At 36.8% G+C, this 23,331-nt stretch overlaps 1 protein-coding gene across 1 annotated transcript; it reads left to right on the top strand.

Moving 5' to 3' along the window:
* The first annotated feature begins 880 nt into the window (after window positions 1-880).
* On the top strand, window positions 881-1,819 carry LOC100031185 (olfactory receptor 6C2-like). Its single transcript, XM_001380469.3, has one exon. The coding sequence runs from the start codon at window positions 881-883 to the stop codon at window positions 1,817-1,819; it is 939 nt and encodes a 312-aa protein (XP_001380506.3).
* Window positions 1,820-23,331: the final 21,512 nt, after the last annotated feature.

Below are 23,331 nucleotides of genomic sequence, written 5' to 3'. Positions count from 1 at the left end.
AAAGGTTGAAAAAGTATGAATAGCCATTAAAATGTCATAAAGCTTTAAAAGAAATTCAAATTAAAACAATTGTAAGGTTTTACCTCACTTATCTTATATATTGTACAAGGTCAGAAATAGATTGAAATGCTCAATTTGAAAGGGACGTGGGAAAGCAGTGATCTATAAAATAATTTGAAATTTTCTGACAAAAGTGACTAAACTATTCTCACTGTTTGAGTCAGTGATTATTTCACTGAGGATAGCTCCAAAGGAGGCCAAAGGCATAAAGAAGGACCACATATATAACAAAAAAATATCAGTGGTATTTTAGGTAGCAACAAAGGGAATTTGAAGTGAATGTCTGCCAGTTAGAGAACAGCTAAAAATTTGGTGGCATGCATATGTGTATTTGTGTATTTGGTAATGGTGTTGATCTTGTTTAACTTTTTTCTTGTTCACAAAGGGATTCAGTGAAGGAGGTGTATATGGAAGTAACTATAAAAAGAAAACAAAAAGGAATTACCAAAACCTTTTTAGATGACACGAATTAAAATTGAATTGAAAGGAATAGGATGGAGACAAGGAATTCAGAAAAGAAGGAAATTGAGATTCTTAACAAAAGTCATTAGAAAAATGCTATGCTCAGCAGCTAGTAAGCAGCACAGAGTCACTAAGGATAACACAATCTTGCCTTGGTTTTGGTTTTTTTGTTTTATTTTTGCCAATAAAAGAAAAGAGAAAATAAGAATGCCTTCTGAGCATCTATATCCAAATAACAATGCAAATTCATGCTGGCTTCTCTCTCTCTCTCTCTCTCTCTCTCTCTCTCTCTCTCTCTCTCTCTCTCTCTCTCTCTCTCTCTCTCTCACCCAGATACACCAAAAGAAAGAGGTCAGGAATGAGAAACCACACAAGGATAACCATATTCATTCTTCAAGGATTGACAGATGATCCACAGCTGCAGGTTCTGCTATTTGTCTTTTTGTTCCTTACCTACATGCTAAGTGTTACTGGGAACTTGACCATCATCACCCTTACTTTGGTGGATCCCCACCTAAGAACTCCCATGTATTTTTTCCTTAGAAACTTTTCCTTCTTAGAATTGTCATTCACAACAGTCTGTATTCCCAGATTCCTATATAATATGTCAACAGGGGACTATACTGTGACCTATAATGCATGTGTCACCCAATTATTTTTTGGTATCCTCCTTGGAGACACAGAATTTTTTCTCTTAGCTGCCATGTCTTATGACCGCTATGTCGCCATCTGCAAACCCCTGCACTATGCAACCATAATGAACAACAAAGTCTGTCACCAGTTCCTGGCAGGGTGTTGGCTCTCTGGCTTGATGATCATCATTCCACCCCTTGGTGTGGGCCTTGAGCTCGAATTCTGTGATGACAATGTCATTGACCATTTTGTCTGTGATGCATCACCAATGCTGGAGATCACATGTTCTGATACAGAGTTAATAGACAAACTGATTTTAGCTTCTGCTGTGTTGACTCTCATCATCACCTTATTATTGGTGGTTCTATCTTATGCCTATATTGTCAGAACAATTCTGAGATTCCCCTCTGCACAGCAAAGGAAAAAAGCCTTTTCCACTTGTTCATCTCACATGATTGTTGTTTCCATGACTTATGGCACCTGCATCTTCATCTATATCAAACCTTCTGCAAAGGAAGGAGTGGCTGCAAATAAGGTGGTGTCAATCCTTGCAACATCAGTGGCCCCAGTAATGAACCCCTTTATTTATACTCTGAGGAATAAACAAGTGATACAAGCCTTTAGGAACTCATTCAAAAGAATTATATTGATCTCAAAGCTCTAAGAGACAGTTAAGACTCAGATGCAAGTTAAAAAAGACTGACTAATTTTGAACTATTTGTTCTGAGCCCTTTGACTTTTCATTCTCTTATTAATGACAGACTACATCACCCAGCTCCTTTTCTCTCCTTTTCAGAAATCCTCACTGATTGAGACTTTGTCCTCTGCATTCCATACCTTTTTCTATGGATTTCACTTGCTTTCAACCAATTTATTTATTACTTCACTTCTATAAAATTTAGTTAACAATTATTTAGAATGTTTATCAAAGAATTTTCCAGTCCCTTATTTGGGATCTACTATATGCTAGATATTGTGCTAAGTCCAAAGATTCAAATATGAATAAAGGAAAATGATATCTGCCTCCCATGAAGTTTAAAACCTATCCAGGCAGAAAACATCCCCCAAACAAAAACTGAATAGTCAGAGAGAGGGGAAAGGTACCCTACATGAGTTGAAGAAGTCAGGCAGAGAAATTCCAATATAATGTAATCAGGTGAGAAATGAGGGAATATCTGAGCTGTTAACAGGAGGTTTAGAGTTCTTGGTCCTGCCTGCTAATCAGAGGCAGAGGGAAGTGTTGAGATCAAATACCAAGGTAAATGTTATTCTACAGGATGATTAATTCATCCTAATAATGAACTTTGTGGGACTTGGTGGACATGTCAGTATGAGAAGGCTCAAAGTAGTACAGTCAAGTGAGAAATGAGCTTTGTCTGATGATTCTTGTTTTAAAACAAACAAACAAACAAACAAAAAAGCCCACAACCAGAGAACTCTTATCTCCACACTGAACTATGTAAATTGAAAGCTTGTGGGTTAAAACCTTGGAAGTTAACCATGAGACAAAAAATAAAACACATTTTCACTACTGAAAGTCTTGGAGATGCCTGAAAATCACAAATTAGGGTTGATTAGCTTCCAATATGTATTCATATATTTGCTTATCTCTCATCTGCAAACTATGGATTTTTCAAGCTCCTCTAGAAAAACTCTTTCTCCTTACATTCCAGAGGTAAATTATTGGTCATATCTCCAAAGAACCTTTCTGAGTAAGGGCCACAGGAGAACTTTGCTAAAAAATTTGTCTCATTAAAGGCTTTTTTTGTTTTATTTTTTTCAGCCTGCATTTTTGGCATCCTTTAAAGGGAAAGGAAGCAAGGGGGAGAAAGCCTTTTTTCTACTACAAATTACTCTTTCCCTAAGTTCAGTAATAAAAAATACATTATGAATAATATTCATTCATATATACTGTTTCTTCTAACTAGCCTTTTGCATATCTTAATGAGCCTTTAAGTACTCCATTGTTTCTTCTTCCCCTTTAAGACAATGAAGAAAGTTGACTAGATTCCTAACATTACATATATGTGATATTTGGAAACACCATTAAAAACATAAAAATAAGTTCCCTGGAAAAGTTATCACATATTAAAAAGATAAATAATTTGTTTCTACTTTTCTTTCCATTCTCTCTAATTAAATGCCTTTGTTTTGAACTTATTGGATCTTTTTCCTCTCTGCTAAAGGCAAGCACATTGCTTGGACTCAAGCTTTTATGAGTTATGCTTTGTTGGAAGGTACATACACAGTGTAGTAGCTAGGGGTACCCCTCCAGTCCACAGAATGTGTCCCAACACCTGGATAAATGAGGTTTAGTGTGCTTTCTCAAATTGCATCCATACTTTTGCATTCTGTATCAAAATCATAATTCCATAGCTTCTGTTAACATGTATTACTCAACCAAAAATACAATTCATATAAAATATTTAACAAGATAGCACACTAATAAAAGTAATAATGAAATACCAAAGTGAAAAAATACACCATCCATGAGAAGGGGAAATACATATATATATATATATATATATATGTTTGTTTGTTTGTTTGTTTTAAAACAAGAATCATCAGACAAAGCTTATATATATATATATATATATATATATAAATATATATATATATAAAGGAACATAAGGCAACCTCTATTACCACTGTGTATGCATGAAGTACTGGTTAACTCAAGCTGATGCAGGTCTACTTTGTTACTACAAAATGCTCACAATATGTTTCTTGCTCATTTCAGCTAGGTTCATAGTAATAAAGAATAGACTTAACAACCTGAATTTTTCTGACTTAACTAACACTCTGATTTTACTCTTTGCAATTAAAATAGGAAAGATATTCAAACACAGATACAGTCAATGTCATGACAAAGTTTTTCTCCCAGTTTGAAAAAGGGAGTGATTTTACTTTTTTCAAAACAAAAATGAATATGAATAGTTCAGAGTGAAATTGGTAGAGAGGTACAAGGGGACAAGATTTATGTGAGAACAGAATGCTGAGAGTCAGTCATACTCAGTCACCAAGTATGGCTTTTAGAATATTCTGAGAAAGATTATATTAACAGAGAATTGGTTATATGAAATCAAACAAAGGCTTTTTCCATTATTGTGCCTAGATCTATGGAAAAGATGTCTTCCTTTGTCATTGACATTTATTTGTTCATTTTCTTGTTTGCTGAAGTTGGAGTCTAACAAGTTCTTTAGAAATAGAATAGTGAAGTAGCAATGCAATGACCCCGGACAACACAGAGGACCCTAAGAGAAAGAATGCTCTCCATATCCAGGGAAAGAACTGTAGGAGTAACAGAAGAAAAACCTATGATCAATCATATGGTTTGATGGGGATATTGATTGGAGTTTTGATATTAAAAAATCACTCTACTGAAAATATGAATAATAATTAGGTGTTGAACAATGATACAGCTATAACCAAGTAGAATTGCTAGTCACCTGGGTGTATGGGAAGAGGAGTGGGAAAATCATGAATCATGTGACTATGGAATAATTTTCTAAATAAATAAATTGAGGGGTGGGGAATAGAATGATTAGACATGGTTGAAATTCTAATTCCACAGTGGCTTCTAAATTGTCTTTGCAAGATAATTTGCCTCCATCATAGGTATCATTTCTTCTGAATGATTGCATTATGTCTCCTGGCTGTTTTACTTCACACAAACTGTTTCACTAAATGCATAAGCAATTCTGGATTATGTTCCATGGGATTTGTGATCACTGCTAAGCAAAGCGACACTAAACATTTAGTAATATAACTTCTCTACAATTATAGCTACCAGTTTCATCTAGACTCTTTATATCTTGCTTTATCAATTTATTTGTGGCAAGATTGAGCTTTCTTGACTTCCAGTCAAGATGGCGACTTAGAGGCAGCAAAAGTTCAGACCTCTGAAAACCCTTCCTTAACAATCAAAAACCAAATGCTCCTAGGGGACTGAAATTCAAACTTAACAACAGGACAGAGCTGGGGAACCCTCCTTCTGGACTCAAATCAAAAGATATGCCCCCCAAAAGCCAGAATCCTAGAAAACTTGTGTCTAAGGGGAAGGCAGAAGGAAGGTCCCATGACCCCTCTCCCCCAACCCAGAATGCTGAGCCCACAGCAGCAGAGGGAACCTCAGGGCTGGCAAAAGGGGCCAGCTGTTCTGATGGTTGCACCTTGAAAATAACCTGGGCCAGACTTGGGGGAGTCCAACACAGATGGCAGGGAAGCAGAGAGAGATGGGGGGGGAGCCTGTAGCCCCCTGTCTGGATCTGTCCATTAGAGTCACACCGGAGATTTGTGCCTTGGGCACATCTAGAATAACCCAGCTGAAGCTAATCACATCGGGAGCCCTCAGAGTTCTAGGAGGCCAGGACCCCACCCCCTTAGAGTGCAGGGCCCACTGAAAGGACAGGAACCTCAGGGCCGGCAAAGGCTCTGAGGTACTTTGTGGACAGTGCTATCCCAGTCTCAGAGCGTGGAAGTAAGACAGTGGAGAAGCAACTGGAGGGAACTGAGAGCAGTAACACCCAAAATGCCAGCAGGCAGGGGAGGGCAGACCCTGGGCTTCCCCAGAAAGACAGCTCAGCTGAGGATAACAGACAATTTGCCTGGGGCTAAAGCCTCAGATCATCAGACAGATACACCAAGAGCCAGTCCACCTCACTCAGATAGAGATGGAAAACAGTACCAAAGTTCAAAAGCCTCCAAACACCAAGAAAAGCAAGAAGAAGGGGGTGACTTTGGACACATTTTGTGGAGCAAAAATACAAAATACAGAGGAGATAGAAGAGGAAACACAAACAAATGCTCCAAAACCTTCCAAAGGAAATGGAAATTCTTCAAAAACTCTTGAAGAATTTAAATCGGAAATTATCAAAAAGATGGAAGCCTTCTGGCAGGAAAAATGGGAAACAATGCAAAAGGAACTCAGCAATCAGAGAGAGGAATATATGCAAATGAGGAAACAGCTCGAAGCCTAAAAAACAGGTCAGACCAAACTGAAAAGGAAAACCAGTCTTTAAAGGTCAAAATCAGACAACTGGAAGACAATGATCTTGCAAAAGAGCAAGAACTAATAAATCAAAGTCAAAACACTAAATAATTAGAAGACAACATAAAATAACTTGCTGACAAGGTGACAGACCTGGAAAATGGAGGAAGAAGAGACAATCTAAGAATCATTGGACAACCAGAAAAGCCAGAAATAAACAGTAATCTTGATATCATAATACATAATATCATCAAAGAAAACTGCCCAGAGATTCTAGAAAAAGGGGACAAAATATACATTGAAAGAGTTCACAAAATACCCTCTACACTAAATCCCCAAAAGACAACTCCCAGGAATGTAATTGTCAAATTCCAAAGCTTCCAAGCAAAAGAAAAAAATCTTACAAGAAGCCATAAAAAGACAATTTAGATATAAAGGAACATCAATGAGGGTCACACAGGACCTAGAAATTTCCACTCTGAATGACTTAAGGTATGGAACATGATATTCAGAAAAGCAAGAGAGTTGGGTCTTCAACCAAGAATCAGCTATCCATAAAAACTGACTATATACTTCTAGGGGAAGTATGGGCATTCAAAAAATACAAGATTTCCAAACTTTTGTAAAGAAAAGACCAGAGCTCTGTGGAAAATTTGATATCCAAACACAAAAAGCAAGAGAAACATGAAAAGGTAAATATGAAGGAAAGGGAAAAGGAGAAAAATGTTATCTTTTTCTTTTATTCAAACTTTTTTCTATAAAGACTACATTTATATCAATTTAGATATATTTGTATATGGGGAAAATGTAATGTGTAACTCTCAAAAACTGTATGCATCATTAGAGTAGTAAGAAGAATCATGCATAGGGAAAGTTTGGGGCATCAAGATTATATGGAGAAAGGGGGGATAGAAATAAAAAGGGAGGGGGGAATCATTGATGATACTAAGAAATACTCCAAGAAATAGAAAAAAAAAACTAAATAGAATAATCTTAGTCACACAAAGATACACATGGGAAGGGGAGGGGAAGAATTCTCCTATAAGAAGGAGAGGAAGACAGTTTTTACTTAAACCTTACTCTCAGTAAAATCAACTCTGAGAGGGAAGAACATCTAGATCTATTGTGATCTTGAATTTTATCTTATCCAACAGGGTAAGGGAGAAGGGAAAACCAAGGGAGATTGGGGGGGGAGGGAACACAAAAAGGGAGAGAAGGCAAGGGGGGAAGGGGAGGGAACAAAAAGGGAGGGGATAGAAAGGGAAACTAGAAAGAAAAATCCTATTCAAAATCACCTTAGACAAAATAAAATACTTAGGAATGTATCTCCTGAGACAAATATAGGAACTATATGAACACAACTAAAGCTAGATTTGAGCAATTGGAAAAACATTAACTGCTTATGGGTAGGATGAGCCAATAGAATAAAAATGAACATCCTACCCAAACTCATTTATCTATTAAGTGTCATGCCCATTGAATTTCCAAAAAAAAAATTCTTTACTGATTTTATGAAAACAATAACAAAGTTCATTTGGAAGAAAAAAGGATCAAGGATATCCAGGGAAATCATGAAAAAAATGCAAAGGAAGGGGGCCTTGCAGTCCCAGATCTCAAACTATGTTATAAAACAGTGGTCATCAAAACAATTTGGTACTGGCTAAGAGACAGATAGGAGGATCAGTGGAATAGACTTGGGGCAAGTGACCTCAGCAAGACAGTATATGATAAACCCAAAGATCTCAGCTTTTGGGACAAAAATCCACTATTCAATAAAAACTGCTAGGAAAATTGGAAGACAGTGTGTGAGAGATTAGATTTGGATCAATACCTCATACCCAACACAAAGATGAATTCAAAATGGGTGAATGACTTGAACATAAAGAAGGAAACTATAAATAAATTAGGCAAACACAGAATAGTATACATGTCAGACCTTTAGGAAGGGAAAGACTTTAAAACCAAGCAAGATTTAGAAAGTGTCACAAAATGTAAAATAAATAATTTTGACTACATCAAATTAAAAAGCTTTTGTATAAACAAAACCAATGTAACTAAAATCAGAAGGGAAGCAACAAATTGGGAAACAATCTTCATAAAAACCTCTGACAAAGGTTTAATTACTCAAATTTGCAAAGAGCTAAATCAATTGTACAAAAAATCAAGCCATTCTCCAATTGATAACTGGGCAAGGGACATGAATAGGGAGTTTTCAGATAAAGAAATCAAAACTATTAATAAGCACATGAAAAAGTGTTCTAAATCTCTTAAAATAAGAGAGATTCAAATCAAAACAACTCTGAGGTATCACATCAATCACACCTAGCAGATTGGCTAACATGACAGCAAAGCAAAGTAAAGAATGCTAGAGGGGATGTGGCAAAGTTGGGGCATTAATTCATTGCTCCTGGAGTTGTGAATTGATCCAACCATTATGGAGCGCAATTTGGAACTATACACAAAGGGCAATAAAAGACTGTCTGCCCTTTTATCCAGCCACAGCACTGCTGGGTTTGTACCCCAAAGAGATAACAAGTGAAAAGCCTTGTACAAGATTATTCATAGCAGTGCTCTTTGTGGTGGCCAAAAATTGGAAAATGAGTGGATGCCCTTCAATTGGAGAATGGCTGAACAAATTGTGGTATATGTTGGTGATGGAATACTATTGTGCTAAAAGGAATAATAAAGTGGAGGAATTCCATGGAGACTGGAACAACCTCCAGGATGTGATGCAGAGTGATATGAGTAGAACCACGAAAACATTGTACACAGAGACTGATACACTGTGGTACAATCGAACATAATGGACTTCTCCATTAGTGTCAATGCAATGTCCCTGAACAATCTGCAGGGATCTAGGAGAAAAAACACTATCCACAAGCAGAGGACAAACTGTGGGATTAAAAACACTGAGGAAAAGCTACTGCTAGACTACAAGGGTTGAGGGGACATGTGTGAGAAGAGACTCTAAATGAACACACTAATGCAAATACCAACAATATGGAAATGGGTTTGAATCAAGAATATATGTGATACCCAGTGGAAATGCTCTTTTTGCCCTTAGGGAATGGGCTATATGACCTTTTTAAAGTCAGGCTGCCTCATCCACCTGGTACTACCGAGGAAAATGGCTAATGTTGGAGAGATTATAGGAAAAAGACACCAAAGTGCACCATTAGTGGAGCTGTAACTTGCTCCAAGAAATCAGTTTGAAATTATGCTCATATGTCCCTACACTGAGCTATGCCACTACTATGTATGTACTCATAAAAAGCTCAGAGAAAGAGGAGAAAAAATCATAGCAACAAAAATAATTTTACAAGTTCTTTTGGTAGCAAAACCCCCCACATAATACAGTGAGAATCCCCCTATCAGACGGTGACCAAATACATTATGGTTATATTGAAAGGAAAGACTATCATTGTGCCATTGGAAAGAATTAAATAAACAGTTTCCAAGAAAATTAGGAAGACCTCTGTGAACTGATGGTATAGTGACAAGAGCAGATTTACACCAACAAATACAATGACAATAATATGGAAAAAGAAAATCAACTTTGAAAGACTTTAAAAATCTGCCCAATGCAATGAGCACCATTCTGGAAGATTTAATGTAAAGCACACAACCTACATTATACTAGAGAAGTGAGAGTGAACATATGATTTTTGATCATAGTCAGTGTAGGAATTTGCTTTGCTTACTATACATATTTTCATAAGGTTTTCTTTATTAAAAATAATTTCCATGATGGAAGAGAAAGGTAAAGAAAGAAATTAAATAATTATTAATTGGACAAATAATTTTAAAAAACAAAACTTCAATTTTTATTTTTATAAAGCACACAAAGAAAGAAAGGTGGGATATTAAAGAATTTTTTTTTTAATTCACAGAGGAGAAAAAAGATCAGAAGAAATCAAAGCCTCAGAACATCCTAGAAAGCAATTAATATATACCTGAAAAGTCCATTGTATCCAAGAATCATAAAATTTCATATACAATCTTCTTTTTCCCCTCATCCTACTATAAAAGGGAATTCTTTATTCCTGTTTTAATTTAATGGGTGACCTAGTGGTCCTTTTACCATAGAGATATGTAGAGATGGACCAGCCAACAATGACAGGAAGTAGAAACCAGAGAGACAGGAAGTGAGGTTAAAAAAAGTTATAAAAGCAGTCAGAGTCAGTTGCTGGGGAGAAAATGCTGGGAGTTGAGGGCTGGCAGTTGGAGGGCAGCTGTCAGTTGATTGGTTGGGAGTTGCTGAGGAGAGATCTTGACATGTTTGATTGGGGCAGATCTTATGAAAAACACTAGATTGGGTTTGGCCTTGGATTTGGCTGGATTGGGTTAGAACTTTTGTGGGATGGTTGTTATTGATCAGTTGTAATCTCTTTGATAGTATTTGATTCAAAATTTTTGTACTGATTCTCATTAGGGAGATTGATCTTTAATTTCCTTTGCCTTTTTAAGTGTTTATTGGTTTAGGTATCAGTATCAAATTTGTGTCATTAAAAAATCTGGAAGGATTCCTTTTTCCCTTATTTTCTACATAGTTTATGGAATATTGAAGTTAGTTTTTCTTTGAAAGTTTGATAGAATTCATTCATGAATCCAAATGGCCCTGAGGTCTTTTTCTTAGGGACCTCTTTGATGTTTTGTTCAATTTCTTTTTCTATGATGTGGTTGTTTTGGTATATTCTATTACCTCTTTTGTTCATCTGGATAGTTTATATTTTTGTAAGTATTCATTTATTTAACTTAAATTGTCAGATTTATTGGCATCATTAGGCAAAATAACTTTCAATAATTGCTTTAATTTCTTCTTCATTGGCTATGATTTTGCCTTTTTATTTTTGATACTGGTAATTTGATTTCTTTTTTTTAATAATTTCTTTTTTTTATTTTTTTAAACATTATTTTATATGGTCATTTCCAAACATTATTCATTGGAAACAAAAATCATTTTCTTTTCCTCCCCTCCCCTCCCATCACCTCTCCCATAACCAACACATGATTCCACTGGGTATCACATGTGTTCTTGACTCAAACCCATTTCCATGTTGTTGATATTTGCTCTAGAGTTTTCCTTTAGAGTCTCTACTCAGTCATATCTCCCTCAACCCCTGTAGTCAAGCAGTTGCTTTTCCTCGTTGTTTTTACTCTCACAGTTTATCCTCTGCTTGTGGATAGTGTTTTTTAGATCCCTGCAGCTTGTTCAGGGACATTTCATTGTCCCTAATGGAGAAGTCCATTACCTTTGATTATACCACAGTGTCTGTCTCTGTGTATAATGATTTCCTGATTCTGCTCCTTTTGCTCTACATCACTTCCTGGAGGTTGTTCCAGACTCCATGGAATTCCTCCACTTTATTATTCCTTTTAGCACAACAGTATTCCATCACCAACATATACCAGAATTTGTTCAGCCATTCCCCAATTGATGGGCATCCCCTCATTTTCCAATTTTTGGCCACCACAAAGAGTGCAGCTATGAATATTCTTGTACAAGTTTTTTTTTCCTTATTATCTCTTTGGGGTACAAATCCAGCAGTGCTATGGCTGGATCATAGGGATGGCAGTCTTTTATTGCCATTTGGGCATAGTTCCAAATTGTCCTCCAGAATGGTTGGATCAATTCACAACTCCACCAGCAATGAATTAGTGTCCCTACTTTGCCCCATCCCCTCCAGCATTCCTTACTTTCCATAGCTGTCATGTTACTCAATATGCTAGGTGTGATTGATATGATACCTCAGAGCTGTTTTGATTTGCATCTCTCTGATTATAAGAGATGTAGAGCACTTTTTCATGTGCTTATTAATAGTTTTGATTTCTTTGGCTGAGAACTGCCTGTTCATGTCCCATGCCCATTTATCAATTGGAGAATGGCTTGATTTTTAGCACAATTGATTTAGCTCTTTGTAAATTTAAGTAATTAAACCTTTGTCAGAGGTTATTATGAAGATTGTTTCCCAATTTGTTGCTTTCCTTCTGATTTTAGTTACATTGGTTTTGTTTGTATAAAAACTTTTTAATTTGATGTATTCCAAATTATTTTTTTTTTTGCATTTTGTGACTCTTTCTCAGTCTTGCTTGGTTTTAAAATCTTTCCCTTCCTAAAGGTCTGACATATATACTATTCTGTGTTCTCCTAATTTTCTTATAGTTTCCTTCTTTATGTTCAAATCAATCACCCATTTTGAATTCATCTCGGTGTAGGGTGTGAGGTGTTGATCTAAACCTAATCTTTCCCAAACTCTCCTCCAATTTTCCCAGCAGTTTTTATGAAATAGTGGATTTTTATCCCAAAAGCTGGGTTCTCTGGGTTTCTCATATACTGTCCTTCTGAGGTCACTTACCCCGAGTCTATTCCACTGATCCTCCTTTATGTCTCTTAGCCTATCTGTCTGACTGCTGCTTTATAATATAGTTTGAGATCTGGGACTGCAAAGCCCCCTTCCTTTCTATTTTTTTCATTATTTCTCTGGATATCCTTGATCATTTGTTCTTCCAAATGAACTTTGTTATGGTTTTTTCTAAATCAGTAAAAAAAATTTTTTTGGAAGTTCAATGGGTATGGCACTAAATAGATAAATGAATTTGGGTAGGATGGTCATTTTTATTATATTGGCTCATCCTACCCATGAGCAGTTAATGTTCTTCCAATTGTTCAAGTCTAATTTTAGTTGTGTGGAGAGTGTTTTGTAGTTGTGTTCATATAGATCCTGTGTTTGTCTCGGGAGATAGAGTCCTAAGTATTTTATTTTGTCTAAGGTTATTTTGAATGGGAATTCTCTTTCTAGTTCTTGCTGCTGAGCTGTGTTGGAAATATATAGAAATGCTGATGACTTATGTGGGTATATTTTGTATCCTGCAACTTTGCTAAAGTTGTTGATAATTTCGATTAGATTTTTGGTTGAATCTCTAGGATTCTTTATGTAGACCATCATGTCATCCACAAAAAGTAATCTCCTCCTTGCCTATTTTAATGCCTTCAATTTCTTTTTCTTCTCTAATTGCTACTGCTAGTGTTTCTAGTACAATGTCAAATAGGAGAGGTGATACTGGGCATCCTTGTTTCACTCCTGATCTTATTGGGAATGCATCTAGTTTATCCCCATTGCAGATGATATTAGCTGATGGTTTTAGATATATACTATTTATTATTTTTAGGAAAGACCCTTCTATTCCTATGCTTTCTAGTATTTTTAATAGGAATGGGTGTTGTATTTTATCAAAGGCTTTTTCTGAGTCTATTGAAATAATCATGTGATTTTTGTGGGTTTGCTTGTTGATGTGATCAATTATGTGGATGGTTTTCCTAATATTGAACCAGCCCTGCATCCCTGGTATAAATCCTACTTGATTATGGTGAATGGCTCTTCTGATCACTTGCTGGAGTCTTTTTTCTAGTATCCTATTTAAGATTTTTGCATCTATATTTATTAGGGAGATTGGTCTATAAATTTCTTTCTCTGTTTTTGGCCTTCCTGGTTTTGGAATCAGTACCATGTTTGTGTCACAATAGGAATTTGGTAGAACTCCCTCTCTGCTTATTATGTCAAATAGTTTGTATAGTATTGGGCTTAGCTGTTCTTTGAATGTTTGATAGAATTCACTGGTGAATATATCAGGTCCTGGGGATTTTTTCTTAGGAAGTTCTTTGATGGCCTCTTGGATTTCTGTTTCTGATATGGGATTATTTAAGAAAACTATTTCTTCTTCTGTTAGTCTAGGCAATTTATATTTTTATAAATATTCTTCCATATCACCTAGGTTGGTATATTTATTGCCATACAGTTGGACAAAGTAGTTTTTAATGGTTGCCTTCATTTCTTTTCCATTGGAGGTGATGTCCCCCTTTTCATCCTTGATGCTGTTAATTTGCCTTTCTTCTTTCCCTTTTTTAATTAGATTGACCAGTACTTTGTATATTTTGTCTGTTTTTTCAAAGTACCAACTTCTAGTCTTGTTTATTAATTCAATAGTCTATCACATTAATTTTATTAATTTCTCCCTTAATTTTTAGGATCTCAAGTTTGGTTTTCTTCTGGGGGTTTCTAATTTGTTTGCTTTCAAGTTTTTTGATTTGCATTTCCAATTCATTGATCTCTGCCCTCCTAATTTTTTAATATATGCACTAAGGGATATGAATTTTCCTCTAAGTACTGCCTTGGCTGTATCCCATAAGGTTTGAAAGGATGTCTCACCATTGTCATTTTCCTCAATGAAATTATTAATTGTTTCTATGATTTCTTCTCTAACTAACAGATTTTGGAGTATCATATTATTTAATTTCCAATTAATTTTTGATTTGGTTCTCCATGTACCCGTACTGATCAATATTTTTATTGCTTTATGATCTGAAAAGGTTGCATTTATTATTTCTCCTTTTCTGCATTTGAGTGCCATGTTTCTGTGACCTAGTGTATGATCTATTTTTGTGAATGTGCCATGTGGTGCTGAGAAGAAGATGTATTCCTTTTTGTACCTATTTATTTTTCTCCATATGTCTATTAACTCTAATTTTTCTAAGATTTCATTTAACTCTTTTACCTCTTTCTTATTTATTTTTTGGTTTGATTTATCTAAATTTGATAGTGGTTGGTTCAAGTCTCCCACTAATATTGTTTTACTGTCTATTTCCTCCTTCAATTCTCCTAGTTTCTCCATTAGAAATTTGGATGGTATTCCGTTTGGTGCATACATGTTGATTAGTGATATTTCCTCATTGTCTATATTCCATTTTAACAGAATATATTTACCTTCCCTATCCCTTTTGTTCAGGTCTATTTGTGCTTTAGGTTTGTCAGATATCATGATTGCAACTCCTACCTTCTTTTTATCAGTTGAGGCCCAAAAGGTCTTACTCCATTTTTTAATTCTAACCTTGTGAGTATCAACCCGCCTCATATGTGTTTCTTGAAGACAACATATGGTAGGGTTTGGGGTTCTAATCCAATCTGCCATTTGTCTATGTTTTATGGGTGAGTTCATCCCATTCACATTCAAAGTTACGATTGTCACTTGTGGATTCCCTGGCATTTTGATATCTTCCCCTAGTTCTGACCTTTCTTCCCTAGCTATATCCTTTTGAACCAGTGATTTACTTTAGGTCAGTCCTCCTAGTCCCCTCCCTTGGTATGCTTCCCTTTCTATCCCTTCCCTTTTATGCTCCCTTCCCCTCCCCCCTCTCCTTCACTCCCTTTTTATATTCCCTCCATCCCCCTCCTTAATTTCCCTTTCTTTCTTACCCTGTTGAATAAGATAAAATTCAGGATCCCACTGGATCTAGATGTTCTTCCCTCTCAGATTTGATTTCACTGAGGGTAAGGTTTAAGTAATACCACTTCATGCTCTCTTCCTCTCCTTCTCATATGAGAGATCTTCCCCTCCCCTTCCCGTGTGTATCTTTGTATGGGAAAGGTTATTATATTTAGTCCCCCCCCCATTTCTTGAAGTAAGTCTTAGTAGTGTCGATGCTTCCCTTCCTCCCTTTTCCCTTCTTTGCGCCCCTTTCACCAAATCTTCTTGATGCCCCAATCTTTCCCTATGCATGATTCTTCTAACTACTTTTTGATGCATACAATTTTGAGAGTTACACAATACATTTCCCCCACATATTAATGCATATAATTTGATGTAAATGTAGTCCTTATAGAAGAGAGTTTGACTTAAAGAAAAAGATAAGATTTATCTCCTTTTCCCTTTCTTTCATATTTACCTTTTCATTTTTCTCTTGCTTTCTGTGATTGGATATCAACTTTTCCACTAAGTTCTGGTCTTTTCTTAACAAATGCTTGGAATTCTTCTATTTTGTTGAATGCCCATACTTTTCCCTGGAAGTATATAGTCACTTTTGCTGGGTAGTTTATCCTTGTTTGGAGACCCAGCTCTCTTGTCTTTCTAAATATCATGTTCCATGCTTTGCTGTCTCTTAGTGTGTTAGCCGCTAAGTCGTGTGTGATCCTTATGGGAGACCCCCTATATCTGAAGCTCCTCTTCTTGGCTTCTTGTAGGATTTTCTCCTTTTCTTGGAAGCTCTTGAATTTGGATATTACATTCCTGGGGGTTGTCTTTTGGGGATTTAGAGTAGAGGGTGTTCTATGAACCCTTTCTATTTCTATTTTGCCCCCTTGCTCCAGAACATGTGGGCAATTTTCTTCTATAATCTCCTGTAGAATAGCATTGATGTTTTTGTTTATCTCTGGTTTTTCGGGGAGACCAATAATTCTCAAGTTGTCTCTTCTTCCTCTGTTTTCCAAGTATGTGACCTTTTCAGTGAGATATTTTGTGTTTTCTTCTGATTCATTAATTTTTTTGACTTTTTTTTATTAATTCTTGCTGTTTTGCATGCTCACTGTCTTCCAGTTGCTTAATTCTGGTTGTTAGGGACAGGTTTTGCTTTTCAGCTTTGTCTGCCCTTCTATTAGATGCTTCTAGCTCTTTCTCCAATTGTGAAGTCTTGTCTATCAGACTGCTGATTTTTTCTCCCATTTTTCTTTCCAGAAGTTTTCCATCTTTTGGGTAAGCTCCAATTTATATTCTTCCAGAGCTTGTGGATAATTTCCATTTCATGAGGCATATTTTGATATTGTTTGGTTTTTATCCTCTTTCTCTTCTTTTCATTGGGTACTCCTGCCATAAAAGTTTTCAATAGTCACCTTTTTCACTTTCTTCCTGGAGGCTTGAATTTGGGCCATGTGAGCCATCCCTTTGGTGATTTTATTCCCCTTTCCTTTTTGGTATGGGGTCTGGGTGATATGGGAGGGCTTTCTGTGAATTTAGGTTGCCTCAGACTAGTTCTTCCCAGCCTCTGAGGTTTCTTAGAGAGCAGGCCCCTCTGCTCATTGCAGCCACCCCTTTGCTCAGCTTGGCCTCCCCTTTGCTCAGCTCAGCCTCCCCTTTGCTCAGCGCAGCCTCTCAGTGCAGCCGCCCCTTTGCTCAGCACAGCCTCACAGCATGGACGCCCCTTTGCCCTGTGCAGGATTTTCCCATGAAACCGCCCTGGGAGGTCGTTTCCTTGCAGTCTTTAGATTCTAAGGACCCTGTTGTGCCCCCACCCCAGACAGAGACACTCCTCACTCACTCGCTGTCCCAGTGAGCGCTCTGAAACCTTACTCTGGTTTGGTGGCAGGAGGGAGAGGCGGCTCTGTTCACATTTTTGTGCAAGCTTTTCCTCCTCCTTATAGTGTGGAAATGTTCAAGCCCCATGTACCTTCGTTTCTGTGGGGTACTGGAGAGTCCCTCTGTTCTTCCATAGGTGATTTTTTTATACTCTTTTGAGGTAGTCTATTTCGTTCAGTGCTGTGTAGAGGAAGCAATTCGCATCTAGATTGCAGCCATGTTAACCCAGAAGTCTGATTTCTTTTTTAAAAAAACTCATCTCACTAGTTCAATAATTTTCTTACTTTAAATTTTATTAATTTCTCACTTGATGCTTTTAATTTCCAATTTCATGCTTAAATTGGAGATTTTTAAATTTGTTTCTAGTTTTTATAGTTGCACAGCCATTGTTTTTCACTTTTTCCATTTTATTGATGGAAGCATTTAAAGATGTAAATTTCCCCAAAAATACACCTCTGGCTGCATCCCATAAATTTTGGTTTGTTGCCTCCTCATTGTCATTTTTTAAATGAAATGATTGATTCTATGATTTGTTCCTTGACATTCATTTTTTTGGAGATTATTTAGTTTCCAATTAATTTTTAGTGTTTCTCCTCTCCTGCCCTTTGTTGAGTGTAATTTTTATTGCATTATTGTCTAAAAAGTATGCATTTAATATTTCTGATTTTCCACTTTGGGTTGTGAGGATTTTATATCTTATTATGTGGTCAATTTTTATGAATATGATGAGAAAAATGTGTACTCCTTTCCATTCTCATTCAGTCTTCTCCAGAGGCCTATCATATCATACTTTTCTAAAGTCTTATTTATCTCTTTAACTTTTTTCTTGTTTATTATTTAGTTGAATTTATATACTTCTCAGAAGAGGAAGTTGATGTCCCTCACTATAATATTTTACTATATTTTTTCTTCTGTAACTCATGTAACTTTTCCTTTAAAAATCTGGTTGTTATGCCATTTGGTCAGAGATGCCTCCATCATAGCCCTATACAAGAACAAAGGCACATAAGCAGCCTGTGACAACTACAGAGGAATCCCACTACTCTCCACTGCTGGAAAGATCCTCACCCGTGTTATACTCAACAGACTCCTGTCATCTGTTTCAGAGCAGAACCTGCCTGAATCACAATGTGGTTTCCAACCAGATCACAGCACCATTGGCATGGTCTTCACGGTGAGGAAAATACATGAAAAATGCCTTGAGCAGAACCTGAGTCTCTACATTGTCTTCATAGACCTGATGAAGGCGTTCAACACAGTGAACAGGGATGCATTGTGGGTGATCCTTAGCAAGCTCGGTTGCCCAGCAAAATTCGTCAAACGGATCCAGCTCTTTCATGTTGGCATGACAGGGGTAGTCCTATCTAGTGGAGAGACTTCTGATCGCTTCAACATCTCCAATGGCATGAAACAAGGCTGTGTCCTCACTCTAGTAATATTCAACCTATACTTCACCCAAGTATTACGACATGCTATGATGGATCTAGACCTGGGTGTCTACATCAAATACTGACTGGATGGCTCACTATTCGACCTTTGCCACCTGACTGCAAAAACAAAGACAACAGAGAGACTCATCCTGGAAGCTCTCTTTGCAGATGACTGTGCTCTCATGGCCCACCAATAAAATCATCTTCAAACCATTGTGGACAGTTTCTCTACCACAACAAAACTGTTTGGCCTCAGCAAAACAGAGGTGCTGTTCCAACCTGCACCAGGGAGGCCAACTAACCAGCCGTGCATTACAATCGATGGCACGCAGCTTTCTAATGTCAACACTCTCAAATACCTGGGCAGCACCATCGCCAACGACGGGTCCCTAGACCACAAGATTAATTCCAGGATCCAAAAGGCCAGCCAGGCACTCGGGAGGCTGCTCTCCAAAGTCCTCCAACACAGAGGTGTAAGCACTGCAACGAAGCTCAAAGTGTATAATGCAGTGGTCCTCAGCTCGCTCCTGTATGGTTGCAAGACATGGACACTGTACCGAAAGCACATGAAACAGCTGGAGCAATTCCACCAACGCTCTCTCCAGTCAATCATGAGGATCCGATGGCAGGACCAAATCACCAACCAGGAAGTTCTCAACAGAGCCAACTCCACCAGCATCGAAGTAATGGTCCTCAAAACCCAGCTTCAATGGTCTGCACACGTCATCCACATGGACCCACAGTTAATACCAAGACAGGTATTCTATGGTGAACTGTCAGTTGGACTCAGGAAACAAAGCCGACCAAAGAAAAGATTCAAGGATCAGCTAAAGTCCAACTCGAAGTGGGCTGGCATTACACCAAAGCAACTAGAACTCCCTGCCTCTATCAGAAGCAGCTGGCAAACCCACATTAACCATGCTGCCACCACCTTTGAAGATGAATGACATCAACGTCTTGCCACTGCACGTGAACGCCGACACCAGGCCACAACCACACCTCCCAAAACAACTGGTGTTCCATGCCCTGTGTGTCACAAACTTTGTGCCTCAGTCTTTGGACTTCAAAGCCACATGAGGGTACATCAATAGATGATAATGCACAAAGACAATTGTCATTCTCGGTCACCGAGAGACTACCACTAACTAACTAACTAACATATATGTTTAGAATTTATGTTGTTTTATTGTATAGTGTCCTTTATCATTATGTAATTTTCATCCTGATCTCTTTTGATTAGGTCAATTTTTACTCTTTTTTTTCTGAGATCATGATTGCTATCTCTGATCTTTTTTACTTTATCTGAGGCATGGTAGATTCTGCTCCAGCTCCTTACTTTGATTTTGTGTTTGTGTTCTTGCTTTAAATCTTCCATCTTATTTTCCTTCTGTTTCTTTTTCTCTCTTGACATTTAGTCTTTCCTCATTTACAGATGGTTTGTTTTCAAAAATTGCCTCCCCCAATTCACACTCCTTTTTGTCCTTCCCCCTTTCCCTTATTCCCACTATCCTCATACTTGCCTACAGGGTAGGTAGGTTTTCATAGTTAACTGAATTTGGGTATTATTCCCACTTTAATCTTAGGCTAGAGTAAGGTTCAAGCATAGCTCACTGCTTCCATCATCTCCTCCACTGTACTTGCCTTTTATATGCATCTTAATAAGAGACCATTTAACCCCTTTAATCACTTCTTTCCTCTTTTTTCCATGTGTTCCTCTTTCCAATCCCTTGGGGTTTTTGGACATCAGCCCATCTTATTTAACTTCCTTCTTTCTATGTATACTCCTTTTCACTGTTCTAATACTGATAAATTCATAAGTATCTTGAACATTTTAGTTATCTTACATACTTCAGGTACCTTACCTTTCTCAAGTATCATAGATATTTTATTTCAATCCCCAGCTATAAATGTACTCAATTTGACCTTATCAAAACCCTTAAGTTTTCACTTTGCCTTTTTTACTTCTTTTGAGTATTGAATTTGCTCATCAAATTTTTTTCACTTCCTTTTTTGAGGAGTGGGGGGTCAGGAAAGTCTTAAATTTCTCAATTTCATTAAACATCAATTATTTTTCCTGTAGGACTGTGCTCACTTTTTCTGTGTATGTAATACACATAGTCCTAGACACTTTGACTTTCAGAATATCATATTCTATGCTTTTTGGTCCTTTACTGTAAGAGCCACTAGATTTTGTATAATCCTGACTGTGGCTCCACAAAGTATTTCCTTCTGGGTGCTCATTGTACTTTTTCCTTGACCTGGAACTTCTGGAATTTGGCTATAATATTACTGGAGTATTTTATTTTGAGTTCTCTTTCAAGAGGTGATTGGTGGGTTCTTTCAATTTCAATGTTCCCCTGTCATTTGAAGATGTCAAGGCAACTTTCCCTGAAGATTTCTTGTAATGGGGTGTTTAGGCTCTTCTTTTTATCATAGATTTCATATATTCTGATTATTCTTAGATTATATCTCTTGGGGTCTAATTTTCACATAGTTTCACATATTTTTCAGATTTTTCCAGCTAGGTATTTTAGATTTTGTACTTTTTTTTATTCTTAAATATTTTCTTATTGTTTTCTAATGTCCTGCGCTATTAGCTTCTATTTTTCCACTTCTTATTTTCAGCGAGTTCTTCTTTTCCTTGAATTTTGGTGTTACTTTTTCCATCTAGCCAGTTAAACTCTTTAAAGAATTGTTTTCATCAGTGATTTAATTTTTGCCTCCATTTCCATTTGATCCATTCTATTCTTTAGGGAGTTTTTTTCTTCTTCCATTTCCTTTGGTATTTTAGTTTTTAAGGCGTTGATTTCTTCAGAGATTTTCCCTCAACTTTTACATTTTTTCTGTCAATATTCTTATTATTTGTTTTAGTTTTTAATTTCTTTTCAAGTTCTCCCAGTATTTCTTTTGTGGCCTGATATCCTTTCACACTTTCTTTTGAGGTTTCACATGTCTCATTTTTGTCATTGTCATCTTCTGAGTTCTTATTCTGGTCTTCCCTATAATTAAGGTAACATTCTAATATCAGAGGGGTTTTTTTTTTGTTTGTTTGTTTGTTTTTTGTTTTCCACTTTTGCTCATTTTCTGAGGATTTTTTTTCCAGTTACCTGGTGTTCTACTCTGTTCCTAGGATAGAACACTGTTCTAAGCTTGTAGAACACTTTTTTCTGGTACTTGGCATAGGTCCAACTGCCACAGTGTATCTGTTGAGGGACTAGTCCACCATTTTTATCTAACTAGATTCAGCAGTCCATTTTACCAGTTCTCCTATTGTTTTGTGGGAAAAGCTTGCGCCAACTCTGCTGATTTCCTGCCCCTGCTGAGTGGTTTGGATTGAGCAGGACCCCAGCTCTGGGTTCTGCTTCCTTAGGCACTCCACTGCCACATGGGAATTCATAGTTTCTTGTAGTTCACAAAGCCCCCACACTCCTCACTCTATGCCTTTAATGGCTCAAGTTCTCTACATATGGCAATTATAGGATTCATAACCTCTAACTTCTAGGTCACATCAAATCGCTTGCGTTTGCTTCATTCTCTTTCTTTAGCTTTATTGTTTCTCACTTAATTACTGCATGTTGCAGTGGTACAAGTTCTACTGGTTCTCACAGATTTTATGCTGCCTAGGAAACTTTCTCTCCTTACCCAAGAGAGGATTTCCTCCTGCTTTCCTTTCTTTTGAGGTGAGTTATTTTCTATTTGTGTGTGTGTGTGTGTGTATGTGTGTGTGTGAGAAAGGATCAGGAGAATGGAGCATCTTTTACTCCAACATCTTAGCTCTTAGCATGCCACTTTCTGTCTTAAAAAATTAATTTTTAAAGACCCTAAATGATACTTATGCTATGAGATACATTTAGTTCAATAACTTACTGTTGTATAGTAATATTTCTCTGAATTAAAATTCAGGAACTTTATGATACCACCATAGAGAAATGGTGAAACTACTTTGTAAATCTTGCTATTAAAAACATTCTATATACTATGTCATGGGATAGGAGTGCTACTGGAAATGAAAAGGATACTTATTGAAAAAATAATGTTACATAGGTTTTTTTTTTTAATGAGTGTCATGTGTGTTTTTGGATACTATGTGATTAACATTTTTTATGTTAGAATTTTTGTTAAATAAAAAATTTAATAAAAGTCATAGGGGATATTGATTCTTGTAGAATTCTGGAAGACTTTTTGTATTTTAATGCAGAGGTTTCAGGAATCACAAAATAAAAGAAAATTTCATAAACAAAGCTTAGTTTTTTCAAACCATGATAGACAGTATTTGAGATTTGGGAGAAATAAACCTGGTACTATAGTAAATGGAATGATTCAAATATCCTGAGGATTAAGGGAATAGGCCTATGTATATTACAATAATGGCAATGTAAAACAACATAAATGGAGCACAGTAGGAATGATGACTGGCAACAACTACTGAGATGCTAAAGTATAACCAATAAAAGCAACAAGAATTATCCAGGGAATTTGGAGAAGAGATAACCAACTTGGACCAGCAAAGATCCTTACCTGTTTGATATCCATCCTAAGACAATAGTATAGGTAAATAAATATACTCTGAAATGAATGCTATGTATATTAAGAAAGAGACCGGCTCTGGTGTGGTTTTTGGTCAATCTGTGT

Source organism: Monodelphis domestica, chromosome 5 (genome assembly GCF_027887165.1).
Source record: "Monodelphis domestica isolate mMonDom1 chromosome 5, mMonDom1.pri, whole genome shotgun sequence".
Lineage (NCBI taxonomy): Eukaryota > Metazoa > Chordata > Mammalia > Didelphimorphia > Didelphidae > Monodelphis > Monodelphis domestica.
Note: the sequence above shows the minus strand (reverse complement) of the source record. Positions and strands in the feature narration are given on the sequence as shown.

What these genes read in the sequence shown, in the direction of transcription:
- LOC100031185 (XM_001380469.3), top strand. Translation starts at nt 881, where the DNA reads ATGAGAAACCACACAAGGATAACCATATTCATTCTTCAAGGATTGACA.